The following is a 12398-nucleotide window of genomic DNA, read 5'->3' as shown; positions in this document are numbered from 1 at the left end:
TGCAGGGTACATTGTGGAATTCACACCTAAGACCTGTTTTCTTTTGCTATGACTGTGAGGAATTGATAAGTGTTTATTTGATTTGAGATGGTCTGACTACAATGATCTAGGTCTCTACCTCGCTTTGGATATCTGATAACCGTAGATTGGTCCTCGACGAACTACCCTTGCCTATAATTCCTTGATACCTATCTACTAATGTTCTCGTATGAACTTGGCTTGATTAGTAGCGTACCGAGATTGAGAGTTTTGGAAGTAGGTAGAGGGATTTTGGAAACAAAAATGTGGCATAAGGTGTGACACTCTTGATATACGAAGTATGCTTTAAGGTTTCAATATGTATATACGTGATACGTGGTATAGTATCTTAAGATATTGCCTTAACTATGTTCTACTTTCCCGCCTATTTCATTTGAGCATATCTAAGTTTAATCTTCCGTAGTTAAATTTGGAGCAAAGGAACTTAACAGTTATATGGTTAGATTGCCACTTATACCTAGTTACTTATTATGATTCATTAACTTGCCTGGCAGGCTATCACTTGAGTTCCACCGAAACTGTGAGATGGCACACTTGGTTGGTATGTATAAGGAAATCGAGATGCTTCGAAACGAAGTAGAGGTTCAAAAGAGATTAGCCGAGTACTGGGAAGAGCGATGGAAACATGAATACTCAGAGAAAATTGAGTTATTGCACGAGAACATAGGACTGAAAAAGCAATGCGAAGGGATTTTAGCAGAGACTTTAGCAAGGCCACAAATTAATACATTTACGGAAGTGCCAGAGAAAAGCCAAAGGCTAAAAATTTCAGGTGCACAGGTGAAGACCTTCCATGCAAAGAAAAGGGGTGCACTTAGTGAAATTCATAGGCAAGAACAAGGTGATCCAGGTAGGCCACCCGCTAAGGTAGGTAGGGGAACTAGTGGTGTGAGAATTTTGGGGTCACCTAAAGAAGATACTCCGAGAAGGGCCTCACCAAGAGATCAAATCTCAATTCCATACCTCTCTTGTGGCTATTGTGGAAAAATCAATCATACTGAGGTGAATTGTTGGAAAAGAAGGGGAAAATGCTTGCGTTGTGGGGGTGCCAATCATCGGATTGCTAACTGCCCAGTTGTACTACGCCAAGGGAAAAGAACCCAGCAACCAAGCAAGACTAACCCTGGACATACAAAAGGGAAAGGGACTGGATTGAAAGTACCAGCTTGGGTGAATTCCCTAGAGCAACTTCAGGTCTCTGACTCGTCTGAGAACATAGAAGGTATGATCCGCCGTCTAGTGCAGATTTTGATAGATTCCGTGTGAAGAAAATTTCGCGGACGAAATTTCCTTAAGGGGGAGAGAGTGTGAGGACCCGTAAATTTTTCTTATTTTATATTATTTTATTTTATTTTCTCGCATGCATTTTCTTCGTTATACCCTATTATATTGATTTTTTTGAGATTTTTATAAGTCAAAATAGTTTTTGAATCATTTTTCTAGTATAAGTTAGTTCATGAGAAGTAAAAAGTGTATATTGGACGTGGGACCCGCTAGTGGCGTTAAGTGCGATAAATTCCACCAATTAGGTTACGTTTTGTATACTGGAATTAATTTACTAGGTGTTAAGAGATAATTAGAAGTTATTTAGATGATTAATTTTGGAGAGACAAAAGGATAAGTTTAAACCCTAAAGGTGCTAGGTGTCACTTTCCTATTTGAACTTAGACTTTGACTACTTTTCTCACCTTTACTAATACCTCAATTTTGACCCAAAAATCATCTTATTTCTACTCATCTTGGCCGAACCTCTTAGGGAGGAAAAGAAAGAAAACCCTCAACTTATATCTTTCATTTCTTGCATGGATCTTGCAAATCAACCGATTAAATCTTGAATTTGTCCATAAAAATGACTTGCTAAGGGTGTTTCAAGGACTTGGTCGAGTTGTTTTGGAAGAAAGAAATCTAAGCTACTACCTTTCTTGGGGTGTTAAGGTATTTTGCTTGGAAACTCACTTTTGTTCCTAATAATGGTCAATTAGTAGTTTGTAGTGACTAAATATGCTAGTTTATGGAAGATTTTGTGGTTTGAGGTAGAGTTAGTTAAATTTCAGATTTTATTTGTGTTTTTTTTTCTGATTTTACAAGATAGCTATTGGTTGGCCATGAATGATAGCTTGATATGGTGTAAAATGAAGCTTTTATATGTTAGTTGCGGTTGTTTGCGGAAAATTTCAGAGTTTATGCGGAATTTCCAGTTTAGGGTTTCATCCTACCCTATTCTTCCTAAACCTGTTAGTCCATGATGGAGGCCGAATCAACTCTTACCTAAAACATGAAAGTTGTTGGTAATTACGTTAGCTAGCTACCTGTAAATTTTCAGCTCAATCAGAGCACTGTAGTATGTGAACTGATAGAAATACCCTTGACTGCCCAAGAGCCCTGTTTCACGGACAGATTTATGTTTTCGTGGAAATTTTCATTTTTGACCATGAAAATGCATGATTTGGCTTTGAAGGTCTTCATAAGAAATGTAGGTATATATTTTGGCTTCGAAACGCCATAAAATTTGTTTCAATCCGATAAGTGTAGTTTCAATTGTGTTTATTGTGCCGAAAGGTGTATTTTAGAGTCTATGCTGTGTATGTGGTTGATTTGAGATGAATTGGTGTTGCTTGCAGGATGGAAAAGTAAGGATATGTAGGGGATATGCTGTCCAATTTTCTAGGCCGTTTGGTTTTTTTAAGTTTGAGTTACCTTTTGGTAGAAATGAAGGGCTTTTGGGTCGTTCAAACCCTAGGTCCTCTGGTATCTTTTCGTTCCAAAATCACGGTTTTGCACCCTTGCATTTGTAGTTCGTTTGGTTAGGCATACGACTCATAGTTGAGTTTCATTTGTGAATGTCATTCCCATAGGAACCATAATTATTTTATTTTGATCATTTTAGGATGTGTTGGTGATCCAGGAAGTACTTCGGGGGGGAAAGTTTGAATTTGTTTTACTTGAATTGGTGAGTGTACCACTCCCCTCATTTGTTGCTTAACTTGGTTTCTGTATTTGCAATCTGTGATTTGAATGACTGTCCTAGCTGTTTATTCTGTTTGAGACGAGAGTGTACTTTATCACACTCGTTCTCTTATCTGTCTGTATGCCGATTTACTGTGTGCAATCTGTTATCTGTATCTGAGTTTGTTCGGACGTCGTTTGGAGGCTGATATCCAACGACTTTTTTGTGACCTCTGAGCTCAATACCTGTGGCTAGTTACTCGAGTCAAGCCGGCAAGGGTCTGGTCGATTAGATAACGAACCACAGTAGTCTGTTTTAGGAATCTTTGGGTATTGAAACCCTTGATTCCGGTATACTCGAGTATTACCACTTCTGTTTCTGTTGAGGTGTTCGGGCCCGGTAAGGGGTATGTGTGGTGATCGAGATTTTGGTGCAAAGTGGTGCTCTACTGGACTGAACTGGTTACTTTATTTGGAAGTTGACGGAGTGTCAACAATTATTTGATCAAGTTTCGGTGAAGCAAATGGGAATTTGGCTCCTGAGAGCCACCCGTATCCTTTCTATCTATGGTGTTGTTCATTTCTTTATTTGATTTGCATATGTGACTAATTGAATATGAAATTTCATGATTCTTGCTTGCTATTATTTTGGTACCTCATTGAGTGTAAACTCACCCCCTTCCCGTTATCTTTGTTTTCCTTACAGGGAACCACACTTTGAGCCGTGATTTTGAGAAAAGGGTTGAGCTGGTGTAAACGTTCTTTTGTTAGCTGTTGTGTAATCAAAACACAAAGTGTCTTTGAATGAAGTATCCCGCTTTTAATCGTAAAGTTTTCGATGTATGTATATAAGTGTTTTATCATGTACATTCAGTGTATTCATTTGAGATGGTACCTGACGGTGTAGAACTCATGCTTCTCAACTTAGTAGTTTTCGACTGATTGTTCTCTTGGGGATTCGTTTGTGCGCTATATCGGGTTTGTGTGATTCGACTCCGTAGTTCTGGCGAGAGTTGGGCAGGCGGTACGCCGAACCCTTTGGTTCGTCTTAGGGTGAGGTGGGGCTGTCACAGTAAATCCTCCTGGGTTTCAGTTGACCCATCCTCCTCTACCCGCTTCTCCGCTACAAGTACCACCTCCTCTGCCCGCCTTGTATTACCAAATATGTTACCAAAGGACTGTTTATTCCAACTTTTTATATTCGCTTTTAGACGGGACAACTTAGAACAAACTATTTGGAGAGGAAAACCGGAATACCCTTTCTGCCAGGATGCTTGAACCACATCCCTAAAGCCAACATAGGATGTCCACACATTTATAAAACAAAAAGGGCGGGGCTTCCCATCCACCCGTGTCCTGACAGAGAACAAAAGAGAGGAGTGATCTGAGGGGTCCCTAGCTAAATAGGAGACGAACACTACGAGTCCAGCATCATGGCATGAGGCATTAATTAAGAGCCGGTCCAAACGCTTCCAAATTCTTGCCCGACCCATGCAATTATTGCACCATGTATACGATGAACCAAAGAAACCAGCATCAAACAACTCCGCAGAGGACATGAAGTCCAAGAAATCGAGCGCCTCCGATAAACGAAAAGGCAGTCCTCCTTCCTTTTCCCCCGCATCAACCACAACGTTAAAGTCCCCACCAACAAACCATGGCTCATGCAAAGGCTTGTCTCTCATCAGAGCACTCCACAATGCCCGTCTCTCCTCCCTCGTGCACAAAGCATGGACGACGGAGACAGTCAAAGGGATGGGCAGGCAATTATGGTAAACAAGAAACGAGGCATGCTGTACCCCCTCCCCCACCATGACGATCTTAAACGTGTCATTATAAAACAACCATAAAGAGCCAGAATTATTACTAACTACAGTGTTAAAATGGAGTTTTTGCCTAAAACCTTTCACAAGCATAAAATTTACTCGAGTTTCACAAACTACCAATAGCTGAATATGATTTTGCGAAATAATTCTACGAAGACGTCTTAAATGAGAAGGTTTGGACAAACCTCTTATGTTCCAGAAGAGTGAGCTAATCATCAGACAATGCTTGAAAGGAATTCTGCGGTTTGGGTACTGAAGAGCGGAGGGTTCTATCTGTTGGGACTATTGAGTGATAGCCCTTGTGCTTTCGGACCATCTGGAGTGAGTCACCCCTCGCACACTGATCATCATTTGAGATGGTAGGTAGAACCACCTCAATAGTAGGCTGACCTCGCGATGAGAGATTTCCTGCTGAAGCAGGCATCTGCACCACACTGCCTTCCTCCCCTCGTGCTATACAGTCCTCTGGGTCTACTCCACGCAACACAGGGTCGTGACCAGTCCCCAATCTAGGTTCATAAGCTACCTCACTGATAGGGTATAATTTGTTAGTATTTTTATTATTAATTTTCCCTTCTATCCCTGACAAATATTGTGTTAATTGCTGATATTTACTCATATTTGGTATTTGGAATCAATTTCAGGAATGAAGCAGAAAACTACCAAAAAGGAGGGACTTTGTGAAAAATATGGAGACTTCTAAGGGCTTCAATCCTTGGGCCCTTGAATTGGTGGGGGACCACAAGCTAGTGAAAGGAATTTGGTCATTTGGGCTTCAAAAGAAAGCAACGTAGAGAGACTTGGAACAAGAAGTACTGGGAGGCTTTGTCCACATGTGTGGGGACCACCTAGATAGCTTTTAGTCATCTTTCTTTTGTTGCTTTAAAAGGGGACAACGTACAGAAGCAAGAGATATCTAGGGCTTTAGTTTTAGTTTTTTAGTTTAGTTCTAGTTTTCTTTCTTTGGACTGGCCTCTGACACACGCCAGGTATTCGACAATATTCCCCAACGGGGAGATTTTCTCATGAGGCGTGGTTAAGCTTTTCTAGTCAAGGGGACAACTGACGATTTGGTTCGACAATTACTGTGAGATCGAATCTGTTTTAATTATTTTCTTCATTTATTGGTATTTATACGTTCCTTGATTTTAATTGCTATGGCCTTGTGTATGATTGATTAGTGCGCAATAATTAATTATTCATATAGGCTATTTTTGCTAAATAGGGGTAATTGAATCCGTAATTGTTCGTTATCTCTACCTCAGTAGCAACTGGCGTAATTGGGTTTATGTCAGGGGAGCATATGATCTAATTTAAACAAACCCTCGTAGCGTGTTTGTTGGTTAGGATTGGGCCTTTCTAATTATTAATGCAATCTAGAAATTAAATCCTACGGTCGTACCTAGGGTTATTTTTGGGTTAGAGAAATAGCTAACGGTCGTACCTTAGCTATCGAGAAATTAAGGAAGGGTTGGTTGTTTATCGCGTGCATGACAACTATAACTAATCTATTTCTAAATGTTGGAATTATTTCTGCATCAATGATCAGTGCATGAACCATTTCTGATGTGTACCCTTGGCTAGAGTTTCCCCAATCATTTCTTTTAATTAATTATTTTCTGCAGTTAATTTATTTAGTTAGCATTTAATCCAAAACCCCCCATACTTTGGACTCTAGAAGAAACAAATTATCCCCAGTCCCTGTGGATTCGACCCTACTCACCGCAATATACAAAATCTGTATTTTTCTCGAGTAGGTATTTATTATTGTACAGGTTCGGCACCTGTCAATTTTTGGCGCCGTTGCCGGGGAATGGTGCCAGATTAATTTGTTTCTTTTTGAGTTCATCTTTTTCTTTTCTTTTTTATTTATTTTTCTCTTATTTTTTTTATAGAGTTTATGGCTTCTAACACTCCGTATTTTGGTGATATAATGGATTTTGTTTCCGGGGAAGGCGATGAGACTAGTTTTTTTGCTAAGTTTGAATATGCAGCGGCACTAAACTCTATTAGAGAAAGAATGGCTGCTGCAACCTATAAAATTTGTTATGCCAGGGATCATTCAGCCGGTATGTGCCCCGAATATCAAGATAATCTGAGTGTCCCACTCAATAATTATAGATATTTTTCACCATGGTCTCAAACGTGGTATAACCCTAATCCAAACGGGTATGATCAAGGATGGTGGGATAACTCCAGTTATAATTATACAACAGGGCCAATGAATTTTCAGCAGTATGAGTCTCAAGAATCATCATCTATGTCAGGTATGTCTCTTGAAGAAATAGTTGAATCATTAGCTACTAATACATATCAATTCCAACAGGAGACACAAAGGAGAAATGAGATGATGAAGGAGGCAATGAGTAATCTGGAAGATCAAATGTGTCTATTGACATCCAGAATAAATCGACTGGCTTCTCAATTTGAAGAATTGCCCTCGAAAACCATTGTTGAAAATGAGAGTGCAATTTGCCTGACTAGTGATGAGGAGCTGCAAGATTTTCAAGAAGAGAGATGTACAGATGCAGTTGAAAAAGAAGCCGAGAAGGAAGAAATGGAACCCCAACCGCAACCCATTCAAGTGAAAGAATCCAGTGAAGAATCATCAAATGTGGTGACACCATCTCCATTCCCTAACCCGCATTTTCTTAACTCTGACTCTATGATTTCTGTTAATGAGATTGATTTTGTTATACCGGAAGTTCTTGAGTCTCATGGCAGGAATGAGTTAAGAGTAGCTATGGTCAAATATCTTGAACCGTTGAATGCTCTTGATGGAGGAGTGGATGAAGAATTGCGATCAATGCTTGATTATATGGAGCCATTAACTAGTCCATGGAAGACCGTAGCTCGTGTGTTCAAAGATTACTCCATCTATGAGGGCTACCAGGATCACATTGAAGATGAAGCATTGAAGCGAGCCACAAGATTTTATCCTCCATGAGCAAAACATGATAATGTCTAGCCAAAGACATTAAAGAAAGGCGCTTTTTGGGAGGCAACCCAATTGTTAATTTTATTGTTTTAGTGCTTAATTATTTAATTATGTCGTTTCTCACGTGGGTACTAGTCACTCTTGATGTTTTCTAACTCTGATCAGGATAGGTAATCTTGGCGTGCCCACGCGAGGAGGGCACGCGTTAAAGTGCGTAAGGTAACTCTCGAAGTCAGTGGATGCTCTCTAATCGTGGCGTGCCCACGCCATGTTTGATGACCCAAAAACAAAGGAAATAATTTTTCACTTTCAAAAAATAAAAAATTTTTTTTTTCTCTTTCTTTAAATAAAAGTAATTTCTTTCTTCATTTTCAGTTTTGGTATTCAAAAATCGAATTTTCCAATCTCAATTCAATTAAAAAATAAAAATAAAAATTCCCAAAAAAAAAAACAAAAAAAAAAAAATTTCTTTCTCTTTCTTTCTTTTCTTTTTCTTTCTTTCTTTCTTTCTTTTTCTTCTTCTTCTCCACCGCTCCCCTGTTTCCCCTTTTCCTTCTATTCCTTCATCAGCCGCACGCTGCAGCCCTCGCGCGCAGCCCTCTCCCCTGCGAGCCCGTTGCGCCATCCCCACCTGCGCTTCCTCCCACAGCCCACGACCACCGCCGTGCAGTCAACCTCAGCCGCCGCTGCTGCAGTCCACCGGGTCGCCACTCTTCACACGCCGCCGCCTGCTTCAGTGCGTCCCCAGTCGCGCGCCGCCAACACCCCATCTCTCTCTCTCCTCGCGCGGCTGCCCACCTCTACCAGCCTGCAAGCCACCACTCTGTCCTCCAGCTCAGCTCAACCCCCTCCAGCCCGTCGCCTGCACCCCAGCGCCCAGCCTCGCGCGAGCGCAGCTCGCACTCCCCGTGCCAGCAGCTCGCCTCCTGCGCGCCCAGCGGCCAGGCGCACAGCACGCTGCGCGCTGCACGGACCAGCAGCCATCAGCAGCTTCCTGTGCGACTCCACCGTGAGCAGATCCAGCTCCTCAGGAGACCAAGCCCAGCAGTTCGCGCCTCCAGCCGAGCCTCCTCACGCAACAAGAGTGGTAGAGCAGCAACTCAGCCTCCACGTGCTTGCCAGAGTGCGTGCGACACACGCGCGTACTAGGTCCTACCCTGCTCTCCATTTCACCCACGGCCTGTCAAACACTCCGGTGACTTCTTATTTAATTTTCTGTCATTAATTAGTTGAGGCCAGATTACTTGCTTTTATTAGCTGATGCCAGATTTTAATTTCTTAGTTGAGGCCAGATTTCTTTTAATTTGCTAGCTGAGGACAGAGATTTTGTGCTATTTGGGTGCTGTAATATATCTGTGGTTCATTGTGGTCTATTTGTGAAATTTTGTGCTCGACCGGTGATATTTGGGGGATGTTTTTACTCTGACTACCTGTTTAATTAATTCTTGGGGGTGTGTTCATCGGCCATTTCTGCACTTGTCTGTGATTGGAAGCTGTATTTAGTTGTCATTTGCTTTGTTGGCTGTTTGTTGACCTCTTTGGAATCCCATTTCCTTGCCTCCACCCTACCCTCTGATCTCCATCATGTGGGTTTCCGCCCACCATTCCCTCCGCAGCCGTAGTTCATGTCTGCTCTCCTCCGTTTCAAGGGGGCAATTGCTAGGGTCAATTTGGACAGAATTGGGTTGAATTGCTGCCATAGTGGGGAAATTTTCTGGTATTCATTGCATTGTTGGCTGGTTGATTAATTTTTCCCTGCGACTCACCAGTGGTACTGGTTGAGATCTTTTGCCTATCGTTGTTGCGGCTATTTGAAGCTACTTGCTTATTTTAAAGTTTAAGTTCTCGTGGTTGAGTTGCTGCCGTGGATTTAATACTTTCCTGTCTGAGCACCAGTGGTACTGGTTGCAGTGTTGCTTAAAATTATTAATTCTCAATTTCTTTTTGGTTACTGCTGGAATTGCTAGTTCCGTGGCTCAAGTGCTACTTTTGAGCGTTTGACGTGGGTAATTGACTGTCCAATTGGTGACATTTGTTGAGTTTCACTTGCTCGAATTGGTTGAATTCACTACTTTGTTGGGGTCATTTTTGGTATCACTTGAGTCCTATTTTGCTGATTTCTGTATTGAGTCCATTGACGTGATATGTTGGAATATTTTGGGCTGTGACGAAGTGCTACTTTGCTTGGAATTTCTGTTGTGCCATTTAGTAGGATAACTGTTGGGTTTGTCTATTGACTCTCGCGGCACCTGTGTCCCTTGTTTGGTTATTGCCATTGGTTGATTTTCATTGACTTGTTGGGAACAATTTGCTATTGTTGGGAGAAATTGACCGGTGGGACATTTGTCGAGTACTTGGGTGGACGCATTTTGCATTTAATTGTCCGGTTGCGGGATAATATTGTTTACTCACTTGATTGTTTCCTTACCCTTAGGTGCGACTTCTGCTTTACTGGTTTAATACATTTTCTGGGACACCAGTTTCTATTGTTGGTCGGATTGTTAAGTGAGCCACATTGGTGGATATTGACTTGCTTATTGTCCTTATTGGTGGCTGTAGTTGTTATTGAATTGTCTAGGACCCCTCGACCCACATCATTGTTGGAGTGTTTATGTACCATACGGGTCTTGCACCTCAATTTCCACCTCAATCGCCGCTGTGACCCCGTCCCTATTTTGATGATTTCAGGGAAGTACCGTTGCCCCTCTCCTTCCTTCTGCTTTTACATTATCACATTGAGGGCAATGTGTGAATTAGGTGTGGGGGGGATCGTTGTGGTGCTAGTATTTTTGTTTTTAGTTTCTAGGGGCTTTTCCTTTATTTTTAGTTAGTTTTTCCCTATTTTTCATTTCTTTTCTTTTCTTTTTCTTTCTAGTGATCAGTTTCATTTGAATACCAAGTTTTGATGCTGGATTGTTGTCTCTAATTCTGTTATTGCCAAGTTTATTAATAAAAAGGTATCAAGTTGATGTGGTTGAGTTCAAGAACATCTCTCTGGTGAATATCAGTAATGGCTTGACTTTTCTAATTTTTGGTTAACTTTTCTAGGCATAGGGAATGATTGTTGGCATTTTTCATATGAATTGGTCCAATTATTAATTTTAGTTCTCCATGTTTGAAAATTTGAGGCTGGCTGCTGTTATTTTTGTGATATTTTCTAGTTATTGTGGTATGTTATCATAAATAAGAGGTGACTGTACTCCACTAGTTGTTACTACTGAGTAACCGGGGATCTTCACCTAAAGTGTCGATTCTCGCGTCAAAAGGTAGTAGTTACTATGAGTGCGTGGTCCCGTAGCAATTAGAGCTGAGTAACCGGGCTCCTCCATCTGTCAAATGTTGGAGTTCGCGTCAAAAGGCTCTAAGGGCTATAGACTAAGTCTTTTGTTACTCAAAAAAAAAAAGGAAAAAAATAAAATAAAGATTGTGTTAGTATGTGAATAAGTCAGCTTGCCGGTTTGTGATCTTAATGTCGAGATTTTGGTTAATAGTTGGACCATTTGCTGATAAATGTGAGCAACCATTCCTTTTTCTTAGATTAGTTTGCTTTAAATTGGAGGAGTTGGTAGTTGGGAAGCTAACCGGAGTGGTCTTTCTTAGATCTTAACTGTGATGCGTGATATATGTTTTTCTGGGTATCTTGGCAATACGGTAGTTAGAGCGATAGCCATTGTCAAAATTTTGGTGTTCAATTGCTGCTCCCATGCTTGAGGGCAAGCATGATTCAGGTGTGGGGGGAATTGATAGGGTATAATTTGTTAGTATTTTTATTATTAATTTTCCCTTCTATCCCTGACAAATATTATGTTAATTGCTGATATTTACTCATATTTGGTATTTGGAATAAAAAAAAAATGACAAAGGATGGTGAAAACGACACACCCACCTCTAACGCCAGTAGATGAGCGGGCTGATCCATTTTCCCCTTTACAGAACCAATCTTTCCTACCGCGTCATGAATATCAGACTCCAAAGATGAGAGCTGAACATTTGTCTCAACCTGCACAGGGTCAGAAGCTTCAGCAGATTGCGCAACCTGCTGAAGCGCACCAGTGGCAGTAGGGCGCGCATCTTGCTCATTGACAGGTTGTCAGCCTGTGCAACAATAAAACCTGCTCAACTAAAGTTAATTTTTGCAGATAGTGGTGAGCATGGTCGAATGCACAGGGACTGGGGATTAATGTCTCTTTTCAAATTACAGTAATAAGGGGGTGTTTTTGTGTAAAAAATAACAGTTAAAGAAATCCAAATAAAATCTAAGAAACTACTAAAAATTAATTAACAATTTACTAAAATCAAATGAGTGATAATTAATGATCTAGTCAAGAAATAACTTCAGCAATGGTTCATCTAATTGATCATCGAAACAAAGGCAATTTCAATTATTTATTAACAAATAGGTTATAACTACCAAACAAGCGATGACAGTCAACCTCTCCTTACCGTGTCGGTGATTAAGGTACGCCCGTTAATCACTGCTCTAATTAAGAAATAATCCTAGGTACGCCCGTAAGATTAAATTTCTCAATTACCTTACGTATTAGAGGAGTCCTATTCTAATCAAATAACGCACTACCAGGGTTATTTCAGATTAGACCGCGTATCGCCCTGACATAAACCTAATCGTGCCAGTTGTCACTATTTCAAAG

The 12398-nt window shown here is 40.8% G+C and overlaps 1 protein-coding gene across 1 annotated transcript; it reads right to left on the bottom strand.

The window, feature by feature from the left end:
• Positions 1-4052: 4052 nt before the first annotated feature.
• LOC113704939 (uncharacterized) lies at positions 4053-4799 on the bottom strand. The gene has a single exon (XM_027226805.1). It carries the CDS (start codon positions 4797-4799, stop codon positions 4053-4055), a length of 747 nt encoding a protein of 248 aa, XP_027082606.1.
• Positions 4800-12398: the final 7599 nt, after the last annotated feature.

Source organism: Coffea arabica, chromosome 8e (assembly GCF_036785885.1).
Source record: "Coffea arabica cultivar ET-39 chromosome 8e, Coffea Arabica ET-39 HiFi, whole genome shotgun sequence".
Classification (NCBI taxonomy): Eukaryota; Viridiplantae; Streptophyta; class Magnoliopsida; order Gentianales; family Rubiaceae; genus Coffea; species Coffea arabica.
Note: the sequence above shows the minus strand (reverse complement) of the source record. Positions and strands in the feature narration are given on the sequence as shown.